Genomic DNA, 25,577 nt, shown 5'->3' with positions numbered 1-25,577 from the left:
AATTTATCTGTGTTACCTACCCCATATACCCATCCCTCCCCCCCCCCCCCTTTCGTCTCTAAACCCGCCATGTCCTTCCCCATGCACTACTTGCTAAGCCTTTACTATGTCCTACTTCTACCTCCTCCCTTGCGGCCTACACACTATCCCCTAAAACCATACCCGCTCCCCCTCGCAACCCCTACCCACACCCCACTTATCCTGCACCTACTCGTACCCCTCTTCTCCATACCCAACCCTTACCCCCAACATTTGGACTTTGGTCCGGGTTATTATAGCAATTTTCTGAAAGGTGATATTTTCATTTTATCTTTCAAAAACATTTCAATATCTTTCATTCTAACTATAAAGCTATACAAGAATTATCAACTTCAAAGCGACTCTTCTTTTTATTATAAATACATCTACTCTAAAGATGAGGTGAGGTGGTAAGATTACTTTTCAAGATTTTCTTTCGGAAAGCTAAACAAAACTTTTTTGTGTGATCATGATATCTATGCCACTAAAACTTAAACACATGTTTGTTGGCGAGAGGAGTAACAAGCTGTTAATATAACCAGTTGCTTGAATCAAGTATATGTTCTTTACAGACCTAACAAACACGTGAAGTCCCATCCACAGTACGGTAATATCTGATAAAATATGACGGCCACTGCTTGATTCGGGCAGGATTGCTGATTTCCCCATAATTATACGTCACTTCCGTTGTGCACTTTGACTGGTCATATTGATAGAATTATTGCGCTTTCGAAAATGATGAGTTGAAGTTTTATAGTATTTAGTAATTTGTATAAATTATCTTGCATACAACGGACTGAATGTGCAAATACATCAAGCTCGACAATAAAACTTAAATCCAGTATCTTCAAAGATCTTAGTATAGAACCTTAAAGCTCTCATCAGCTGTGAGATCAACGTCACCGTTGTTTACTTGATTATAAATCATGTGTTGGGGTCAGGCCAATCATGATCGGAATTCGTCTGACGTAATGGTGTCAGTAAAGGTTGAGTCCTTTACGTCACTTCCTGTTAGCGACTCGGTCTGTTGATATATCTGAGTGCTAAGTAGCCTAACACGCGTATGATAACAAATAGGCCAACCAGAGCTATTCCATTCAGCCAAAGAGGTAACAGCAATGGTTCGAACTGTCTCGATATCTTGTCGCCAGTGATAAACGTTACGTTGCCCAATTTGCATTCTGGGATTGATGCCACATCAGGATCTGCACATCTGAAGACAAGATTTAAATAAAGAATCAGTCTGACTTCACATTCTGTGTCGGTGTTAGCAGTTCATATTATACAAGAGGATTTAAATACATCATGTAACTCTTTCAAACCATTCATGCATTTCATTTTTTTTTTTTTTTTTGCATTCTTGCTTAGGTAAAACCCGTTTGCCTTTGATACATCGTCCGTGTGGAGATGTAGTGGTGAAGTCAATTATATGGAGAAGGAGACATGATAACCTTTGTTAACAATGCTACTCCACCCCCCCCCCCCTTACCCACCCCTCCAACTTTAATGCAGTCTACGTCGCTAGTATAATACCTGAATTCCTCGTCATTGTAGTCAAAGGCTAGGGTTAAAAATGCGTTGAAGGAGTAGTACGAGAAGGCGAAATACCGGGACCAACTCAACCATGGCGGTAAAATTTGCATGTAGAATCCAGATATGAGCAATGACGTCAGCATATACATTCCTCCAATGGCAATGCCTTGATCGATGCTCGAGGTCAACGCACTTATAGCCAGACCTACGGACTGTTGGTTCGAGCAGTGACAAAGAAGGTAAAGGCTAATTATTGTGAACAGTAAGAGGTTACATATTTACACAAATGTTTACATATTTCATTTATGTGTATACGCACATATCTCATATATGTGTGAACAGAAATATTGCATATATATGCTCATGTATTAATACACACGGAAGATAGCATATGTGGTATATATATATATATATATATATATATATATATATATATATATATATATATATATATATATAATTGAAAACGTAATGAGAAGGAAAATCCAGAACAGTGAAAAAACTTCCATCCTCCACCGGGATTCGAACCCGGGCCCCCCGCTTTATATGGGGAGACCTTACCCACTAGGCTATGGACACTGATTGTTTGTCCAGAGGTTCGAAACCGGTAAGGAAGGTCGTAAGTCCACTGTAGGCGTTTGTCTCCTGAACAATACTAATTCTGTTTTGGTGACATATTTGCCTTTCTCTATAGAGATCGAACATGATTCTAACCAACTCGAAGTCATTTGTGATTCCTACAGCCGGATCTCGAAAGAGATACTTTGAACAGACTTTTGTTAATGAAATGGAGGTAAACGACAAATGCAAATGAATATATATAATTGAAAACGTTATGAGAAGGAAAATCTAGAACAGATATATATATAAATCTCTATATATAAACTGTACTCACTTGCGCAACCAATGCATCTAGAACGATAAATCCCCAGGAGAGGAAGAATCCCAAAAGATTACTGTTCCAGAGACTCAACCAATAAACAATTGCAAAGAAGATGGTGGGCATAACGATGACCAATGGTAACTCGCTGGTCATCTTAGCAAGATAATAGGAGGACAATCTGTATGACCCCGAGGCGCGTTCCTTGTCGATGACGTCATGCTCTGATGGAACTGTTAGAATAATACAAAGTGACGAGTAATTCTTGGTTAGGCTATATATAGGAACGATTAAATGGAGGGAGAAGGGTGGTGGGAGGGGGATAATTTCCTAGTGTCCAACCGCACTTCCTCATAAAAGAAGTAGTCATGTATTGTACGTTATCAGATATGCGAAGTCATTAAAATCCACTTACACCCCCAATCGAGCCCAAACCCTACCCCATGCTACGACCATCCTTGCCTCTATAAATCATCATATCTTGATATCAGTTGTAAATATAGTTAGGACTTATCACAAATAACGGCCGTACGTTGTAATTCACATATAGGCCCAAAATAATAAATGTCGGTGTCGCGTTTAAAATAGGCTAACCGAAGATTGTTTTTGAAATGATGTTTGCGACTGTAAATAAAAATATATCATTTTCGTTGATTTTCAAGACAAAAGGTTGGCTATTGTATGACACATCGCATGTACTTTTATAAAACATGATTTATTTGAGTTACCGCCGTATGGCAAATGTACATCAAAGCGAGCCGAACTGACGTTGTTTAATTTATTGATTCTTGTTATGAGACTACTTTCAACTGTATTGTTATGAACTTAATCATCTCACGTGGTACTACTGTTTGCTTCGTGTCATAATGACGGTATTATACATTATTTTATTTTTTAAGACTACCGCTTCCGTACAAACTTGAAAGTGAATGTACAAAGTACAACATTGGCTTCCACACAGATCAACAGTGTTATCATGGTGGATCACACTAATGTTTGATGTTTTCCAATTTCACACCCAGCGATTTGATTTTGTGACACGCTTTTGATGTAGATACTATGTAAGAATAAGAAGGGGTGGGACGATACGCCACTACGTCGGCAGTATTTCAGTTTTTATTTATTTTCTTATATATATATATTTGTTCATCTGTTTGACTAGATTAAAAGTAGGGTAAAGAGAGATAACAAAAGGAATGATAAGAAAAAAGTACCCAAATATCTTTTGTATACGGCAAAAAATGAAAAGAGTTGAGAATAGTTCAATGATTTTTTCTAAACTTCGCTATCATTGCTTTAATGTAAGGGATTGTAAATCAATTGTAACTAACCCAGTCAGTGAAACAAATATTATTTTCATGGTTTATCGGCGTTACATTCTGTATGCATGTTTGTATTTACTGTTACCGTGTATCGGACAACGAGGGGTCAATGGCGGGTCCAGCATTTGTCCAAAGACGGGAGAAAATGAGGGCGGTAGATAAGGAAGTATCAATAAAATGTAAGGAATACACGCGTACGATGCTTGGTAAAATTGATTCCTTCTGTACCTTATTTCTTGGTATCTTTTAGTGCCAACCAATTTTTAAAGGGGGGAGGGGTACGGTCCCCAGTGATCCCTCTGTGGATTCGCCACTATACGGTAACCGTGGGGATAAAGCTTTCACCATTGGACTGGTGTTCTCAGAAAGGTTTCTAGCTTTGACTGTACGCCCTGATCACATATATGTCACAATATCGAACAACGACACTACAGTATATCTCATGACATAATATGGTATGCGTGCTAATATAGACATATACAATAATGGTGTGATCAAAAGAATGCCCCCTTACGCACAAAAATGATTAACAAACATATGAACAAGAAGTTGTCATGATACAAATAAAGCTACTGTCCACCTCCGCTCGTTCCCTCTCACTACCTCACCCCCCCCCCCCACCACATCTCCATCACCCTCCCAGGTTGCGCCACTGACTATATAGTTTGTGTATAGGACTTACATGTGGATATTGCTTGATAAATCGATTCAAATCCCCAGTAGATGACGCAGAAAAACATCTAGAAAAGACAACAAAAAATAAATCTCTTTTAATAACGTTCCTTATTTAAATTAAATATATTTGTCAGCAATAAGTTACGTTTTAATCAAGAAAACTGAAAGAACATAGTCGCCTTCGCAATGAACCGTTTGGTTTCCAACCTCCTCCCCCCCCCCCCCTCCTTTAACTCCACATACCCACCCACCCACACCGACTCAAACAGACAGACGTAAAGACAATCAGGATTATTCTTCCAATTATGAAGTTTTACAGGGGAATCAATCCCCCACTAACAGACAAAATAAATATCCAGTGTATGGTACCTAAATATATAACACGTATGTTAAGCTTAACATTAACAGTTGAAAATTCAACACTAATTCAAAACTGTGCGTAGCAGAGGCAACAAACAATAAAATAGAGCATCTTATGTCTGAGTGCCTCCATGACAGCTACTTGCAGGCAAGACATACCAACTTTATTTTTCGGGTTGTGCCAACAAAATTGAAAAAAGGAGGGAGTGGCAAGCATATGATACTTTAGGGCTCCAGATGTTGTTGGCTTTGAACTGGTTTAAACATAGTTTGAATTTATCAGTAATTCGTCCAATGTATGCCATGTCAAGTAATGCGTTATGTCAAAAATGATAATGATATAAAGCCAAAAGTGATTTGATATATATATATATATATATATATATATATATATATATATATATATATATGTATATATATATATGTATATATATAGGAATAACGGAAAAACTGTTAAACAACTATGCTGCATTTAGAGAAAGGCTGGATCTCGAGTGAGATACAATAATTGAATTAGGTAAGTGATTGGAAGTAACACAGCCAATGTTTGGTTTTTGCAGAGCTTTCGAGCAAAACTAGCTCTTCTTCAGTGCATGATCACCGAAAGTGACAAGGAGTAGCAGGAATTGAAACTATTTTATAGAGAAGATGTCGGCATGGTTGTAAAGGCAAAACGACTTACTGATTTCTGCTGAATTGAGCGGAAGTTTTAGAAATTCGGATTATTTTAATCCGAGTCGGATTATTTTAATCCGAGTCGGATTATTTTAATCCGATTCCGTCGTAATTGTAAAGGAATTGTTTTGGTTTATCTGGGACGGCAAATCGTTTCTGATGTTTAAACCGAATGGTGCCGTGGTCTTTAGGTTTAGTTCCCAAAAATTTTCTTTCGCTTTCCTAGATTTATCTGTCCAAGAATCGTTCTGGTCAATGGCAATAACACGCAAATTCTCAATTGAATGATTTTGGAGATTGAAGTGATTTGCAACAGGTTGGTAGATCTTTTTTGTTTTGATCGCCGATCTATGTTGTGTCATTCTCATTCTAAGAGTGTTTTTTGACTCTCCAATGTATTGTAAGTTACAAATATTGCAGTAAATGAGGTAAATAACATTTTTGGATAGGCAGTTAATTTTGTGCCCGTATATATATATATTTGTGTCCGTATATATATATATATATATATATATACGGAAGCCGAAACAAGACGTTACTCACCACAGCTTGTATGTCACCAATCCTATCTTCGCTCAATTCGACTTGAAACCAAAGAAGGCCGACAATAACCGCTTGGCAAATATGTCGAATGATTTCCAAGGTTGACAAGACCGCTTTCGACGAATGTCGAAAGCTTCTGCGAGTTAATAGAAAGTATTGTTCCAAGAATGAAGTTGGGTAACTTTCGTCGTACGGTTGAGCAGTTGGAACACCCCATCCGTCACTTCTTTTTCGGCAAAGTCTTCTAAATAAACGGCGGATTTTCGTACACCTGAAAATAGCAGACTCTGAGCTATCACCAACTGAGGGGGTACTTCTATAATCCTCATTAAAATACCTGAGGATATCTACGCTCATTACTGACTCTCTTCTGCTCTGCAATCTCAGGTTCCTGCCATCCATAACCACAAATAAGGATGGATTAATGCTTGTTGTCGTAGTATTTATAGCATTTTCTTTTCTTCGGTGAGGTCCATTCTGCAGCCGTTTAACCTCTTCCGATGTTCCCTTCAACTTTTCCACTGAAAATGAAATAAATGTCTTCCATTGAATGCGGCTACGAAAGTGATACCATATTTTCATTATCATTATGTTGAATTCCAATGCCAGGGAGACTTTTACACGATGCTGCACGTGCATAACTTCTTGAAATGGGGCGGTATTTGGAGGACGGTATTCTCTTTTCGAATATCGGACACTGTATAGTGTGACTTGACATCAGAAATGACGACATGTGTTTCAAATATGTCGATGACGTATTGTTGCAACTGTAAGAAGTGGGTTATGGTGGGGGTGGGGGGGTACCGCAAAGACCACATGGCTTACCATCCCTATATTAGTATTCACTTATTAAAGGGATGAATTCGACAAGACATTCCATGAACTATACCCTCCCGTCTAACACATTTTTAGAAGTAAACACCGCGACATAACTTTGGCCTTGAAATGTACACATGAATGCAATATAGAGCACAGCGTCAACGACTGGACCACCAGTTATGTATCACAAGTATCTTGTCCAAAAGTGTCAAACATTGCAATACAAAAGAATGGAAGATATTTTCAGTTCAGACCAATGAATCGACCAATCACCACAGCCCCTTCTCTGCGCATGACTGCATGCATTCATGGTGGATAAGAACATTGCTTGATGTTTGTACTACTTACTGATAAAGTCTGCCGGATTGTAAGATGGCGGGCAATGTAAACCAAGGCTACCAAAATAAGATACGACCGATTTAGCTTTGCCGAAGAAGACCGTCTGAGAGAATATAACAGAAACGAGAATGTTGTCTTTGAAATGTGTCATGGAGGACCAATAAACATCAGTAAAATGTTAACAGGTATTATAATATAAGGGATTTAATTATACAAGATTGATAGAAAAAATAAAAGGTGTTAGAAGTCGGAGGGAGTAAGGAACTGTTTGAAATATAATGTTACATAGGGACACTGCATAAAACTAACTTCGTTGGCTATTTCGTTAAAATTGGTACAGATTCATTACTAAGAACAATTATTAATAATTAATTAAATAATTGCATACACCCGTTGAAGATCATTTGTTACATTTTGTATCGAGGTGGTAAGAAGTTTTGAATTTTAGTTTATCAAAACGTAGTGAGAACACTTAGGTTTCTGCGTATATAAAGTACTAGGCATTTTTCTTTTACTTGGGTTGCAATTTTACAATTTTGCTGCAAACTTGCCAGTGTAGCTGTTTGCTACGCTTTGGCATATAAATAAGTATCAAGAATTAATATGAGATTAATATGAAATATCTGGATAAAGCTTAGAAATTATTCAATATTTTAAAGGCATTTTTATTGCAATTGGTTTAATGTCGTTTTAAAACAGTAGCTTATAACTAGTTCATCATGATTAGCTTTCTAATGTATATATATATATACATATGTACAGACTACATCCAATCCAGTTGCATTTGACGGTTTACCCCGGTACTTACCTCGCCATTGAGAACAAGAACGACACGGTCAAATAGTTGAAAGACAGAACTAGATGGTTGGTGGATAGAAAGCACGATCGCTGTTTGGGATGATATCGCTATCTTTTTAAGAAGTTTAATCAATTTGTACGCAGAATCCGAGTCAAGACCGGAAGTCGGTTCCTGAAGGAAGGAATAGATTGAAAAAAAAGTGAAATTCAAATTAATTAAAACGACTTAAGCAAGTCTTATACATCCAACCCAAATTTGTTGAAAATTAAACAAGAAGAAAAGATCCGACGTGTCTATACATGTGTGCCGGTTGTGACGACATTGTGAGTATTTATAGCAATAGGATATTGTCACTTTTCGCCTTCCTTGTTATCCCCTCCCTGCCCACCTGCCCCCCCCCCCACCCTTCTCCTTACGCAAGAACTTCATAAACTGTCGTGTACATATGTGTATGAATTATCTTATGAATCGAACCTGGCTTTGCGAGTGCATATCTAGGCGCGAATCCATGTGTAGGTGTGGGGTTATACGTCTTATATAGCCTACAAAATATCTCAGAATTAACCATATATTGGAGTCGGATTCAATGAGCCCATGGCCACACCGTTGGCTCTTTAAACCCCCCACCCCCCCCCCCCCTGATGCCATGACATATAGAGTAAGAGTCGTGACGTATGGAAAGAACGTTATTTTACAAGATCTTTGACATATTTTACAGAATAGGACAACTGAGAAAGTGAGCTTACATCCAGAATCAGAACGGCAGGTTGATGCAGCAATTCACAGGCAATGCTAGCGCGTTTCTTTTCACCGCCGGATAAACCCCGGTTGGAGATATTTCCAATACCTGGAATATATAAGATGAATAGTGAAAAGGCTGATTTACATAAGCGGATAGATTATCGCAAAGTATGACGTCATATTGAGGATAGGAGAATTAAACCCAGTTATCATGGTTGGCAGTTTAAATATAAATGCTTATGATGGTTTTCTCCCTTAAAGAGCTTACATGGAAGGAATTTGTTTTATTCAAAATGCAAGCACATCTGTGTGGATCTGTGTTCTCAAGACTAAGTATAAGGGCTACATGGACAGAGGGATGGTTAAAAGCTCCGGTCCCGGGTGTCAATTAGAGGGGCGGAGGGGGAAATATGGGATAAATAACCGTTTATTCTCATTTTTCATGATATACTTCAGGACGAGATAACGAAAGGGCCAAACATGCCTTTCGAAACCACTGCTTGGGTGTGTTTTTTAGCCTATATTTAGTAACGAAATCACTCATGTTTTATGCGAAACTCGAGAGGTATATTTCTTCTATTTAGCTTTCTGGAGTTGTTTATAATGAGCAACTTATATCCAATTGAATAAAGAAAATGGATAATGATAATAGTGGATGATAATAATTAGGTCATTGGGCATTCCTTAACATAACAGATTGCAAGGACAATACGCATTTAGAACTTTTATTTCTCAAATAATGTAATATATCCCATTTTCCATTTTTGTCAAGGGGGTACCTAGAACATCCTTCAGTGATGACACCCGCGGATGGATAACAATTTTCATTATACTACCCAATAGTAATTTCGTGACCAATCCTGCTATATACGCTCCTAAGTATATACCGCACAATTGTAAAGCGATTTTAACCGATTTCTTCATTCTTGTATTAAACTCACAGTTGCATAGCATTCTGCACATAATTTCCCCCGTCGCAATTTCCAATTTTTCTGTTTTCTTTAACAGTTGAATAGTGTGACAAAATATAGAAGAAAGTGTTGAAGGAGTCTTACGGGTGTTCTTGCACTTGATCAGATCCAGTTTGGTCTCCACCCATCTTACCCTGGTCGCTACTTCGTCGCTCTTTCTATTCGAAGGTAGTCGTAATCTGGCAGTATACTGTTTAAAACAGACAGAAAGCAAAAGAATGGCATGGACATTTTAGGGTAGAAAAAGGATTTCAACAAGTCATCTTGTCTAACTTTATTAACTTCTACCAATAACTCTAGATTTGTAAAATCGTGCTGATGCCCGAAACGTATAATAGTCAACCACAAATTGTCTCATCGTTTGATAGTAAAAACTTATATAGAAAACTAACTGAGAAACTATCATCCAATTTTGAAATGGTAAGCAAATTAATTGGCTAGATCTATTTGATTCAATGGACTGCTTTTATGACCCAAAAATTCGTATAGATGTGCCTTAATGAGAAAGCTATATGCTAAATTAAAATGGTATAATATTGCCTTGTCGGCTTTGCAATAGCTATTTTCATAAGTTACAACAGCTTTGAGGGAATATTGTGTTACACATATTGTGTCATTGCTACATGCTGAGCAAGTTACTGCATCGTTGTGTATTACCTCCGTGTCTGTTTGCTTTACCCCAATTCTGTAATCGTAGCTTTATTGAAGTCAAACTATAGTAGGTGATAAAATACCAAGACTTCTTTCTTTAAAAACTTGACATTTATTTTGATCAAAATACTTGTTCGAGTCATTTTGAGAGTCAGACATTTATCAACACATCCTATCGTCATATAGCAAACATTTTCGTTTGTCGATCGACACCCACGCAAACTTTTGATATGTTCATATCAGTTATAAATGGAATACAACGTGCATTAATAAGTAACATTATTGCATTCATTGCACACCTCCTTACGCAAGTCTTTGTCATGGTCTTTTAATAATGTGTGGCAATTTTTAGTGCATCTAGGAATTCATGTATCATGAAGTAAGCACTTACATCAATTGCGTTGGCTAAATTATCGACCGAAATTTTCAACTCTCTTCTGGCATCAATGTAAAGCAAAATTTGAGAATTTCTCGTACTTTTTGTATCAACATCGTGCAGTTTTTTTGTTGTGGTATCATTGTGTTCTGTTATGTTATATAATTTCATCCGATACTTTTATATTATCATCTTGTGTCTTTGACATTATTATCTATTATCGTATTCTTCCATATTTTCATAGTGTACTTTTGTAGTATCATCATGCACTTTCTTACTATCATCATGTACTTTTATATAATCATCATTTGCATGTATTATCATCATGTACGTTTATATAATCATCATGTACATATATTATCATCATGTACTTTTATATAATGACCATGTAAATATATTATCATCATGTACTTTTACATTATCATCATATACATATATGATCATCATGTACTTTAATGTAATCATCATGTACATATATTATCATCATGTACTTTTACATTCTCATCGCATATTTTTACATTATCTTCGTATATTTGTGCATTATTATTGCGTAATCGTATATCATCACCATGCACTTTAATACATATAACCCGTGCATTTTTATGCTATCATCATGCACGTTTATACTACCATCACTACTTTTACATTATCATCATGTACATATATTACCATGATTTGCTTTCATTTCATTGTAATATAATATCCATATTATCATCGTGTACTTTGTACACTATTATCGTAAACTTCCATACCCTCACTGTGTACTTTCCTATTGTTATAAATATGCCTATTTAAGGTCATTTCGAGGTTCCCTTTATATTTGTTCGTGCGACTTCAGATGTTTATTCTTATTTATCTACTTTCTATGCACCTTTTCCTAGTGTTTCTTTCTTTTTACTATAACTGTAGAACGGTTTTCAATGACAACTGTATGTCCCTTTCATAAAACCCGACAACAAAACCTAACCTCAGAAGCAACAAAAAAGTTGAACACGACGGGGTCGATGACATTCTAGGAGATTCTAGTTTAAAAGAAAACTTGACCAACAGACCCAAGTACCGGCAAATCGGCGACAGTGCGGTATCTAACATTCAAGTAAGGTGTCGAGGCATTGAACTCTCTGGTTGCTTTTCTCACTTTTGGGCGTCAATCGTACACAATTCTTACCTCTTTGAGTGAAAAGAAGAGTGGGAAAAGGGAGGAATGGAAGTTTCTAAAATACCTAATTACAACCTTGTTACTCAACACTATAAGAATATACGGCAGAATGGTATAATCTTGTCATTTCGTAATGAGGACAAGGGATGACGTCACACGATGACAGGGTGGGAAAAGAAATAGGCCTACGCTCTGTTAATCTACATTGAATATAAAACGTACTGGCTTTAAAAAAAAAGGAAAATAGAACGACCAAACTGATCACTTGCGTCCTAAAATACTTGTGGGTACACGGTCCCAAGTAGGTGAGTACAAAGCAATGAGTACCACCAGTACATGATTTCCATCGTGCCGAGTACAATTATTGTGAGTACAACCTAATGACTACGAGTACAGAACTATAAATCGACAGCGAGTACGCATTCGATTACAAGTCTGTATCCAAACTCTTATATGACCAACCATAAGAAAGGACTATCATGTTAGTCAAGAATTGGTTACATGCGAGGTGGACTATATAGAATATATCCTATACTTCACACTGTGTTCGCCTGGACTTCATCTAAGCGCGGAGAACAAAGCAGTCCGACCTCGAGACAATTCTAAAGTCTAGGACAATTCAGAGCCAAATTAAACCAACTCAGATTTCTTCGTAGTTAGATTGCATATAAAATATGACATTTATGAGTTTGAATAGAACGTGCATAGCTGGATCAGACCGACGCAACTTGTACAACACATCATTAAATAACAATAGATTCTCCACAAGAATTGATATCAGGATTGAAATCGAAGCTTTTTGCCTTGTCCTTGTCCACTTCTATTCTCAATCACCGCCCCCCCCCCCCCCCCGCTTACCCCCGACTCCATATATTCCCACCCATGCTCGCTGTATAACACATTCTCGACAAGATATTTATAAATCAAAATGTCTTCTTACCATCAGTGTTTCGTGTAGACTCAAATTAGGAAGAAAGACATCATCTTGTAGTACGAATCCGATCTTTCGCCGAAGTTTCTTGTCCAAGCTGTTCCCGTCGAGTAAAACCGTACCTGCCTGACAACTTTGACGACCTGCCAGCGTCGTCAGTAATACTGTCTTCCCAGAACCTTATAACGAGAAATAAGAATAGGCTAATACTATTACACAACATATAATACTATAACACAACATGTAGGCCCTAATACTATAATACAAACTCGTTACGTAGGGAATCAAGTGAACGAATCACTCAGTTTCAGTTCATTAACAGTTCATTCAAGTTCATTGTACATTTCATTTATAGATACACAAAACCAAACAATAATCGACAAAATTGGAGATTAAGATGAATGTGAAGTTTACAATGTTATGTCATAGGCATCACACACACAACGAGAATTGGGTTACTTTGCCACTTTCTCAATTTATATACATACTCTCCATAACTCTAACATACAAGCTACATACGTCAATCAACTCATGCATACAACAATATAGTTGAACAGTAATATTACATAATTACTGCAGTAATACCATAGTAATACTGTCTGACTATTATCATGATATAGAAGCACTACTCAATAATTTCATACACGCCAATCATATACAGTAACAGTATTGTACAGTAGTACACTCATACAACAGTATAGAAATACAGTACTACCATAATATAACTGCAGTAATACAATAAAGTAATACTGTAATCATACTATAGGAACACTATATCCAGTATATAGCGTACGTCAAACGCATTAAGTAATAGTACAACAGTACGCGCATACTCACATATAGTATTACAGTAACATTAAACAGTAACACAGCAATGATGCTTCAAATATACTAGTATTACAATAAAGTAATACTGTAATCCCTGTATGGGAACACTGTATCTCCTATATAGCATACGTCAAACGCATTCAGTAATAGTACAACAGTACGCGCATACTCATATATAGTATTACAGTAACATTAAACAGTAACACAGCAATGATGCTTCAAATATACTACAGTATTACAATAAAGTAATACTGTAATCATACTATGGGAACACTGTATCCACTATATAGCATACGTCAAACGCATTCAGTAATAATAAAATAGCACGCGCATACTCACATAGTATTACAGTAACATTAAACAGTAACACAGCAATGATGCTTCACAAATACTACAGGGACAATACAAACCATTAAATATAAATGTTTTGAAATGAAATTTCTATTTCTCTGAAAACAAAATAACAATTGCCGATATTATCGTATTTTTCTTTTACATTTACTTAAAATGAAATAAAAGGAAGAAATTGATATACTCAATTATTTATAACTAATCTATTCTTACTAGGTAAAAATCAAATTTCAATGCTATGGATGACAAGCTTACGTTTTCTATTTTTTCATTAAAAGAAAAAAGTTGATAGCATTTAATTTAAAGATTTACTTTAAATAAATAATTAATTAAACTAGTAGAAATTCTTTTCCTCTTTTGATTGCATATATTTTTTTACAGACTTATTTCAATTGAAAATGTTTTGGAAAATCAGTTTCTTTTACCTACTTTATCTAAATTTTTCAGTTTATTTATGATATGATTAGTTTCAAAAGAAAAACAACATTGAACAATTTTTACTCTGATTTTTCTTCTTGGTAAAAATATGAGTGGATTCCAATGACTTTTTATTCTTGTTTTTCCTCTTATTGAAGACGCAGAAAACTGTGCGAGTTTGCAAGTAAATATACATTTCCAGAAACACGGAGAAGAATACAAAGCAACATAGGAACCTTTCTGGAACAACGACCAGTCTCAGACAGTGATGAAGCTGCACTGGTAAAGCAAAGGTAAGTATCACGTGGCACTGAGTCTACATAATGAACCCAAATTAGATAGAACATTCGAAAAACGACGACCACAACTTAATATTCTGGCTAAAAAAACTCTGATCTCAGGTTGTGCTAACTACGACTACATTCAGAATATACGAAAGAATACAACATCGACATATATCCAGGCGCGTAGCCAAGGGGGGGGGGGGCGAACCCATGGTGACGCTACGCTTAGATAGCTTGCCTACAGGCTAAGCCCCTCCCTTGGCAAATTCCTCGCTACGCGCATGCATATATCATGATTTACTTTATTGCAATGACTGACTTATCTCTACAGCCTTCTAAACATTCGAAACATTCGAATCTGCTAAAAGAGGTAATAGGGTTTTAGATATGATCAAGAGGAACTTCAGTTTACCGAAAGAGAACATAGTTGTTAGGCTTTACAAGCAGTTGGTTAGGCCTCATATGGAGTATGTTGTGCAGGCTTGGAACTGATATTTTGCTAAGGGTATAAGGAAGTACTCGAGAAGTTCCAGAAAAGGGCTTCTAGAATGATTAGTTCCTTAAAGAATGTTTCTTATTAAAGGCGGTTACAGCTGTTGAATCTCAACACACTGGAACTTAGGAGGTGACGTGGTGACTTGATTCAGGTTTTCAAGATTGTGTATGGTTTTGACAATTTATCTTTCACTGAAATTTCCATGTTTGCTAACAGTAGTTGTACCAGAGGTCATTGTCTAAAACTCCAGAAGTTACAAAGTAGGATTAATATTCGGCATAACTTTTTTCTTCTAATAGGGTTATGGATGAATGGACCGGTTTGCCTGAGAAAGTTGTACTTGCAAGTAATGTGAATGGGTTTAAGAATGCTTTGGACAAGCACTTTAAGCATTGTAATCGGGTAAGATTCTTCGGTCCCCCCCCCCCTCTACCATAGGGTCCTTGATGGGACTTGAGTGTCCCTCTTGATCCCTTTTTGTCTACTAAACTCAACTAAAATAAATTTTCTCTTGAAATATTCCCCGCTAGTGCTAAAATTTTGAGGTAAACAACGAAAATCACAACCGTATTTTCTTGGCAAAGGCAATCTTAAGACTCACTTTTCTATCATAAATGTTGAACAAACTGCTGTGGAGATACATTCCACTACTTTATTAATCACCATGTTTCTTATTAAACATGTACTGCTCATATTTCGTTTGCTTATTAGAAAAATTGGAAAAGTTGCAGCAGCAAAAGTTAGTATGTTTCTTTCAAGAAATACGTTACGGTAATTGTTAACGAAGGACTGAGGTCCGTATTTCAATATATGATTCCAAAACATCCGAAATATAGAGATTCATTTGACCGCAATTGTTACTATGTTTTAAGCTAATCTGCCTTAACGCTTATAGTTTTGACGTTAAATAGTTCATTCTCATTAATTTACGTTTTGCCTTTGAATGATTTTTTAGAATTATAATTCGTTCACGAACAAACTTGTAGGAATAATAAACAAGAGAGAAAATATGATGTTTATTTTACTTTTCAACACATTATTGTATTATTAAAAGAAATGATTTTGGGGTTACAACATTCTCAGTTTTAAACGTTACCTTCCGAAACATTTGAACACACAAGAGTTACACTGTTATAGTACAGTAGCTGGCGTACCACATTCGTTAAAGTTAAACAATAATTTGTTTTATAATTTGCACTATCAATTATTTGAAATGTATGTATATATAGTCTCATACATTTTATATATTCGTAGTAACATTTTTACAGACTAGTTCCTTTTAGAATTTGCTTATACTAAACCAACTATATAAATCAGTATAAATAAATAAAACTGTTAGCAAACTGCTTATCCACTAGAGAGCCTGTGTAAGAGAATGTGTAAAAGTAAGTTGGCCTGACGTTTCGATCCTATAGCAGGATCTTCTTCAAAGTCTAAAAGGCTTTTAGCCTTTGAAGAAGATCATGCTAGGATAGAAACGTCAGGCAAACTTACTTATAAAGCAGTGTAACAAACTCAACTCGGTATTCCGTTAATTAGGTTTTTTTTTTGTGTGTAATGTTTAAGTGTTGAGTAAATGTGCTTCACGTTCGATGCAGAAGTAAAACAGCAATGTACTTTATTACATAACTTAAAAAAGCTACTGACATTCAAATTATTATTTTAAACAATGATCAATCATATAAACCTATTGAAAACTTCGTAATTGCTGTCGCATGTTATCGATGTCAAAAATGTCTGGCCGTCCAAAATATTTAGACAACGGCGATAGTAATACCGTTCATGTGGTAACAAAGTATCGCCTATACTTGCGATAGTTATACCATTCATGTGATCACAAATTTTGATGAATATCTCGCTTACATCAATTACAATCTAATTTGAATAAATTATGGTGGATTCCGTAAAGGTGTCCTTCGTTGCCATCTAAACGCTAAGAGTTTCATAAATTTTGCAGTTAAATGCGACTGTTAATAGTGCTAAAACTCTAAAAATGTAGATCATTACCTTTTGTTGGTTGGTCATTGTCTTATAAAGTCAAATATGGAATAAAAAGTTTCCTTTTTATATATACAGTTCGCTTTTTACACGTGATTAACACTAGTATATAAAGATTCAAAGATGTTTTTTTTTCTTTATTGTGTTATATAAGTAACATAATATACGTAACTCAAATATCTAAAATAAAGTCTACTGAAGAATAAAAAGTTGATTTGTTTTTCAAAGTTTTCAAGTTGCTTTTAACACTTGACTATACCAATATAAGAAATTATCTCGGCGACGAACTCTTAAGGATCGAATCAAGTTACTATTAAGTGTTTATTGTAATTCACATGGTGCAAATATATCTTAAGGGTGTCTCAAGTTGACTAATTACAATTATTTCTCGAGTAATACTCTATAGGTGTCCTTGTTGGACAAACACAAAAAAAATAATAGAGGTATAAGTTGTAAAATGATTTGACTAAGTTGTTAAAAACGTTTAAAAAAAAAACAATTAAAAAAAGAAAAATTTAGAAGGCGGAATGTCAACAGCATTCCTTAAATTGTATTTTTTTTTTCACAAAGAGGTTCATTTTTAGTGGAGTTGAGACGAATAGCGTAATCTTGACAGTTTTAAATATTCTTGAAAAAAGTCTCATAATTTCGTTTTCAGCGTTTTAGTTTGACTTGACATCGAAGTTTCTGCTAGTAAAGTTGTTTTCTTGAACCGAAAATTGGTTATTCCATCTTGAATTATTTCATTGATTAAATATACGGCATAACTGTTTATTTATCTTTCATATTTCAACTGGAATAAAAGAACTCTTAATAAATATTATTTACTATTTTTTATGCAAATAGACTGGCTGAGCTAGTTAGGTCAATACGTTCCGTTTTCAATTCTTGCGTTTTGTATTGGATTAAAAATAAGCTGTCATAAAAAATATAAAAAATAAGTATATAAATGAAAAAGAAAAACTTTCAGTTTTAATTTGAGAAAGTACAGCTCGATTTGTTTGATTTAATAAACTACTTTAAGATTTATATTATATAATAACATCTGTCATAATACATTTCTTTCTGGCGGCAAGATTTTCTTTAGTAGTCAAAGTTTCTTTACTAGAAACAACACAAGAAATGAGTTCAACTAATTATCATAAATTAAATTCACGTTTACTAATACTTGTATCAGTAATACCTTTGCAAAGATTATTTCAGGGACAAACAAAGTGAATTTTGAAATTAAGAAAGTTGCAACGAATGGTGATAATTGCCTTAATCTATTCAAACAAATATTTACTTCTAAAGAAGAAATGAAGTACATGCAATCATTTATGTTTTAATACAGAGTTTTTATATTTTATTATTTAGTTTATCGTGGAAATCAAAGTAATTCATTTTGCTATAATTCTATTTAAATTTTAAGCAAGACCATTTGTCATAACCGACGAACTAAATCACGAATAAATTATTCCATAACAAAACAATAGGAATAAAACTATTAGACTTTTCGTATTTTAAGCAAAGTGTGTAAAATTCAAAAGAAGTACGACTCCAAATTATTACTGTAACCACATTGTTAGGTGTTGTATTTCTGTTGTTGCATTTGGATTTAGATAAAATATGTTTAATGAAAAGTTTGGGACATTCTCGTACTGGTAAGTATCTCTTTGTACACTAAGTGAAAGTAAAATACAATCTTTTATTTAGTTCTCTTGGAACACATACAGAAGCGTAAACTGAAGAATTAATTCAGTTCTTTCCTTGATTTGTAAATCGTTGGTATATAGGATTCGGTAGCAAAAATTCAACAGATTAATCGATATATATATATATATATATATATATTAAGCTACACTCAGGTGTTACTTCAAGTAACGAAGGAAGAAAATTCATAAAAGAATTTTGACTTTTTCTTCTTTTCTTTTTTTTGGTTTTTGGCGTGCATGCGATAAAGATGATTCATTTAGTATGATGTGTAAGGTTTTCTAGAATCGAAACTATCTATTCGTTACATAAAATAGATCGTAATAAATTAATAATCGTAAAATGTAAGAAGAGCATGATTAAATTTTGTTCATGTTATGAGGATGTCTTAATTAAGTAAATTGCAGTTTTATTTGTGTAACAGGTTTTGGAAAAAACTTACCGCTTGGTCCCATAACAGCTAACAGTTTGCCCGGTTCCGCGAAACCACTTACTGACTGAAGAATCCATTTGTGTTCTATTTGAACACTGACATCATGAAAATCTAATCGCATTCCCATATTAATAATATTTCCTCAAAAACACATATATTTGTCATCGAAAAATGAATATTTTTTCTTCCTTTTACTGACATACAGATTAAGAATAGAAAAGATCCACTCTGTTTACGAAAGCGAAACTCTAAAAAGACCGAACTCTTGAGAAACTGAAGGATCCTCTTATTAAAGGTCTCGGGTGAAGGAAGTAATTTTCAACTGGCAAACAAAAGTTGAACAAATATTATTGCGAAGTCACTTTGGTATCTCCTGGGTAAAACTTTGAAAAACAAACATAAATCAAATATAAAGATCTTTGAAAAAAAAGTTAATCCAAACATTTATTCACCCGCTGGTTTCGTAACAAACAAAACGCCCCATCTTTTCTTCCACGGTTGTTATTTAAAGGCTGTTCTTCGGCCTACATATTTCCTTTTGAATTTGTCATGCACTTTTCTTTTTTATTTGCTTTACATTTACCGCCATAGGGGGCTTAAATCACCTATACAGAGGTATTCGAGAACTCATTCGCCTTGATTAATCAAATTATAAAAGACGTTTTCGCGGTCAAACTTATCGCCATTATCCAATCGATAGATATTGTTATAATTAACAAAAGATTTTCTTTTTTTCGATGACAAAATAAAAAGCCCCAAATGGTTGATTAAGTTTTATAGTTCTCTCTCTGTCATAACGACCCCTTTCTTCGTTGAAAGCGACACACCATCTTGTTCGTCATATCTTTGATGTGGATATTGGCGTGGTGCTTCTTTTCAGATTTATAACGGTAAATATAATATACCTATAACACCTATATCCCAAACCTGACTCACTGAAGACAACGTTATATGCCTCATTGAATCCAGAAAGTAACTTCACGCACCTGCAAAGACAACTTGTGAAAATTGATGCATTATCGCTTTTGTTTTACTTTTCTTTGTTATAGTTAGAGGTATCTTTCGATCTTTGTAAAGGCTTGCTTTCTTTTAACACAATCTCCGGTATAGAACTAGAATTGTTATTCTTCATCTGTTGGCAACCCTCCTTGTTTACTTGTGTTTATCCATAATATTGAGTTACCTTGGACTTCAAAACAGTTAAAAGTTTTCGACAAAAATACAAAAACGAAGAAAGGAAAATATGGGGAAAATATGTAGACCTCTGTGTGACCTCCTTTTTTTTTCTCACCGAAAATATAGGTCTCTAGTAAAATAAATCTAGGATGAAGTAGGCCTTGCGGAAGTAGTTTTAATTAGACTAAGATCGGAAATGACGTCATAACCTCGTTTTATCTATTTTTTTTTTGTATAACTGGCTCATACAACGGCTTCCCCCCCCCCCCTGTTAAATTGTCTTTTGGCTATATAAGGTCACACATGCACTGTGTCTGTTTTACTCCTTTTCGAATGCATAGGTTGTGGCTTGCTAGTGATGGGGTGGTATGAGCCTAGGCGTAGGAGGCGGGGGATGGGCGGACTGCACCCCCCCCCCCTCCCTCTCACAGCCAGATATTTTTTTGAAAATTCGGGCAATATGCTGATAATTGTTCGGGCACCTACTGAAAGAAAAATAATTTGCAATGTGTTTTTCAATGGTTAAACTTATATTATTATTGTCATTATTATTGTAACGACCAATAATTCTAACCAATATGGAAGGGTAATAACACGGCAAATGATTGTATGTTATTGGCATGCGATGTAATAACCGATGCATGCCTATATGATACGCACATTAAGATGTTGAACGCCGAAAAAAATGGTTATATTTTTCGGGCAAGTCGTTACAGTCCCAAAAATCAAATTGGGCTCCTACGCCTATGGGTATGAGGTAGTGTGAGGTTTCTTTCGAAGCCAATGAGGGCACCCGATTACAATGGGATGGCTGGGAAAATCACATTCTCTTAAAGTTCGCTTGTATTGCCTCAACATTTTAGTTTGCATTTAACCTGTCAGTTCTACTTTTCTTTAAGCGTGTTCATTTATTTTGAATAGGATTAAGTTGGATCATTTAACGCCATCTTGAAAACGCTCAAATTTGTTTATGATAGAACTGTTACGAAACATGATAAAAAGGTTTCTTTCAAGATCTAAATCTCTAAAATCATCACAAATTTTGAGGAGAATCGATTCAATTGTTCATAAATTATTCTGACAGTGTCACGTGACCTCCTCCTTCGAACTTACTCCGTTTGTTTGTGTGTTTAATTTTCTCTACTTTTCATGCTTCTTCCGCATTTTGCGTCGATATTGATAACCTTTAATTGATTTAAAGACGAGAAAATGGTCAGAGGAATGGACCTGTGAACAAACGAAAATGAGAGACCATTTTCATCTACAAACATCAACATATTGAAAGTTTAAAAGTTATTTCTACGGAAGCATATACGTAATAAATCTCATTGTAGACTTTACGAACATGGAAACGGATAAATTTGTAAACTTACCAGATTTTTTATTTGGGGGGGGGGTTGGGGAAGTGGGTTTCCGAAAGGGAAATTTATGCAGTCACTCTTACAGACCTTGCACAATTGTGAGGGGAGAACACGGATCGCAAAGTCGGTAATGACTATTTACGGTTAGATTAATCCAACACGGTAACATACAGAAACGCTGTACTCAAAGCCGAAGCCAACGTGACTTAATCAGGCCACACATTCGGAGTCTGTGCATGGTGAGTTTTTCAATATCACCCTCATTACCTTTCGGGAACCATTTCATATTATGTGTGCTTCTCTTTAGGCATTTTCTGTTTGGCTTTTTACGCCATTGGATCTGATAAACTACTTTTCCTTTCTTTGTGTGTGTTTAGACCGTCATTTATCTTATCAATATTCGGTTCGGTTTGACGTTGTAACGTTCACAGTTTGCAAAAAAAGTTCCTGCCCCCCCCCCCTCCCCTTAGGAAAGCATTCGGCACCTCAAAAAAGAAGTCTAGGTACGGCCTCTGATCAAAAACATTCAATGTATTAGCTAGTCAGGTAGTGTTTAAATATTGACGTAGGCGATAATAATTATAAGAAGTGCGCCATGTGTAAGCGGACGATATTGTTATTAATAGGAGTGGCGCTGTATATCTACTTTAGATAGTGCGTTATAAAGGTTCTCTGAGGTTCCAGAAACGAATCTATTGTCATTCGGTTTACTCCATATCAATGTTCTTGTTTTTATTTCAATAACTAGTCCTTTCTACGAAAAAGCTCGCGGTTTGGCACCTGCGTATTCTAAATCAATTACTTAGTGAGGTATTTGGGGACGTATTGTCCGATTGCCAGTCACCCCCTCTACACTCTCCTGGGTAAACCAGGAGGAAAATGTTACGCAACGTATATTTGTAATGGTTTTTATAAGAACAAATCGTTGCATCATAATGAATATTCATAATTCTGGGAATATGGTTTATTATAATTTTATGTAAATGCGTAAATAAGTCTGGTCATGTATTCAGGACTGAACAAGCACTCTTAGATAATATCTTAAATAAAACATCCTTTTTGTGGTTTGTTTATTTTACCCTTATCTCCTCCATGTAATAATTTACGTCATTTCCCTACAACAGTGACCTGTCGCAGTTATTTCCTTTGTACCGCTCTCCAAAGCGGTAAAAGACAAAACTTTTTATCTTTAGTTCTTGAATAGCGACCTCAACTCAGACTGTGGTCGTTAAATCGGACTGCAGTCGTTAAACCGCTTATTTGGGTAATTTAAAATTAGTATTAAAAAGTAACAAAGATTGACATTGCAATAGGGGTCTATTTACACGGCCCCATACTAATTCAAGACAACCCATAACCCCCCACCCCCATTAAATATCGAATGAGTGCACAAACTGAAATTTCGCCCCCGTCACTGCAATGTGGTGAACAAGATGGCTGCGTCTTTAAATCAAGATATTCTAAAAGACCGGATTTTAGAAATCTATAGCAGTACATCGGGACTACGAAACTACGGGTTCTGAATTACTTTTCTCCGATAGCGATTTATTTTCCTCTGGTCGTTTTGAAATCTATCGCGGGCCCGATTTAGCCAGCGGGACTGCTGATTTAGAAATTTGGAAATTGTTTTAAATTAACCTAATAACCAATACGATGTCTGAGAGAGCGAAAATGCCGTGAGTATATATCAGAAATAATCCGTCTTTAATTTTGATCATACGTGACAATTAATAATTTTTTAGCATATTGGGAACAACACTGGCGCCCTCTATTCCCTAACTGAAACTACAAACTTGTTATTTTCTTCTAAGATAACAGCATAGTGTAGACCCGTATATCCCAATGACATGTGACATGACATGAGCACTTACCTCACGAGTGGACATTGTGCGGCCCTCTCGCAAGTTTGTTGCGGCGCGCGAGGTTCCCAAAGCCCTAGTGCGTCCCGCGAAAGCCTATTATTTGGAGCAGTCTTTAATCACCTGAAAGAATGAAGAGTTACGGAAAGGAGGATTGGCTGACAAGATCAATGTTTTGCCCACCCCTGATTTAATTGATAAAATTTTACAGGCAGCCAGTTTGCCAATGCTAATATCACTCTATACTGTCCTCTCATATCATGCTTCAAATCACTCGTACTGACAGTATTAACAGTTCATAACCTTTATATCATACTGACATCATACTCATACTGACAGTATAAGAGTGCTTTGAAAGCGGGACACGAGAGTACAGTATAGAAAAAAAGTGGGTGGTAGTGGAAAACTTGTGCAGTTTAGAAAGTATTTGTTACAAGTAGACGATGGATACTGGACAATGATAATGGCATGAAATTTTGCCTTCAGTGGTGGCGCTACGGGGTAGGGCATGAGGGGGAAATTTGTACTTATCCAAAATATGTAGAGCTAGGTTAATCGTTTGTATTAGAAACAGCTTCCAATGCCTACCAAAGTCGACCGCTAAAATATTTTTTATTGGCTCAAAGCCGACGGTGCTCAGTTTGTCAAACCTTGAGAACAATTCTTGCTCGCCATAAAATTGCAATTATTTTAGAGAGGTTCGTGATGTGAAAAATTGTCAAATGAATACTTGCGTCTAAGTCATTTTACTTGTAGAAAACTTCCCTCCCCTTAGACCCCTCCGCCAGATCAGTGTTATATTTGCCCCTCCCCCTATAGAAAATATATTCCTTGCCCTAGTTGAGCCCCTCCCCCAGACAGATTGCCTAGGTTGGTGCCGCCACTGTTTGCCTTTAAATGTGTTTTTTATGCAAGTGACTAAAAGTGTTCTAGTTCTGAATTTTCGGAGTGATTTGTTTCTTTTTGTCGTCGGGTTCAAGCATAGGATGATAGGCCGACATAAAATAGGTCTAGGCTGAATGATTCATCTGATGGACAAAACTTGGCAACGAATGCTCTGCCCCCCCCCCCCCCCCTTGTAATCAAATTTGAAAGGAACCAAAACTGCAAACAGATGGACGAAAAGGTTACACAATTTTTATTATTAAATATGACCTGAATTATCTGATGACGTCTTTATGACGTCAGAAGTTACGACCCAATAAAGGAACGTAAGGAATTTTGTCGTAAGTGCATCCTGCCGTGAAACGCTGTCAAAGTTAAAATGTGACCCGACCAGTTCGCGGCGGTGTTGAAGAGTCATTGCTGATGTCATAAAGAGACTCGAAATTACACCTTTCCCTCCCAAATCACAGTGAGGGGTTAACTTTACGCAATTTATGCCATATCTGACATTATGAAGCAAAGGTTCCATAATCTTGTTATAATCATGTACTTTATATCAACTACGGTATATGAACTATATATAACATTTAAAAATATACACACACACAGACATATATGTGGAGAGAGAGGTGGAGAGAGTGATTTCTGTTCAAAGTATCTCTTGCAAGATACGGCTGTAGGATTGTGTGTGCTGCTTTCTTCCAGTGAGCGGTAATGAAATGTGCTATTTAGACTGTAAGTAAAAGTATAGTTACAAAGGCAGTAGGTATACGCATATTAGGGGAGTAGCTATACCTCTTTTTGTTGGGGAGGGGGGGGGGCATCCAGGATTTTCTAGGGAGGCAGACAGAACCTGTTCTGTAAAAACAATATTGTCACAATATTTCGGGATGGGAGGGAAGGGGGTGCTATGTCACTCGCGAATATGTTATTGCGCGGTAAGTTGGTATGAAAATGACACATTAAACAACCCTCTGATGCCACAAGGCGTTGTAATGAGAATAT

At 36.0% G+C, this 25,577-nt stretch overlaps 1 protein-coding gene across 1 annotated transcript; it reads right to left on the bottom strand.

Annotated features, from left to right (window-relative positions):
* Positions 1-160: 160 nt before the first annotated feature.
* Positions 161-20,093, bottom strand: LOC139976501 (uncharacterized). The gene is made up of 11 exons (XM_071985308.1): positions 19,301-20,093; positions 12,802-12,971; positions 9,760-9,865; positions 8,710-8,810; positions 7,973-8,134; positions 7,174-7,267; positions 6,007-6,527; positions 4,436-4,493; positions 2,447-2,664; positions 1,552-1,763; positions 161-1,231 (listed from the first exon to the last, which is right to left on the bottom strand). Exons 1-11 carry the CDS (start codon positions 19,416-19,418, stop codon positions 1,030-1,032), a joined length of 1,962 nt encoding a protein of 653 aa, XP_071841409.1. The 5' UTR covers positions 19,419-20,093; the 3' UTR covers positions 161-1,029.
* Positions 20,094-25,577: the final 5,484 nt, after the last annotated feature.

The sequence above is a fragment of the Apostichopus japonicus genome, chromosome 11, assembly GCF_037975245.1.
Source record: "Apostichopus japonicus isolate 1M-3 chromosome 11, ASM3797524v1, whole genome shotgun sequence".
Taxonomy (NCBI): domain Eukaryota; kingdom Metazoa; phylum Echinodermata; class Holothuroidea; order Aspidochirotida; family Stichopodidae; genus Apostichopus; species Apostichopus japonicus.
This window is presented reverse-complemented; position numbering and strand designations above follow the sequence as displayed.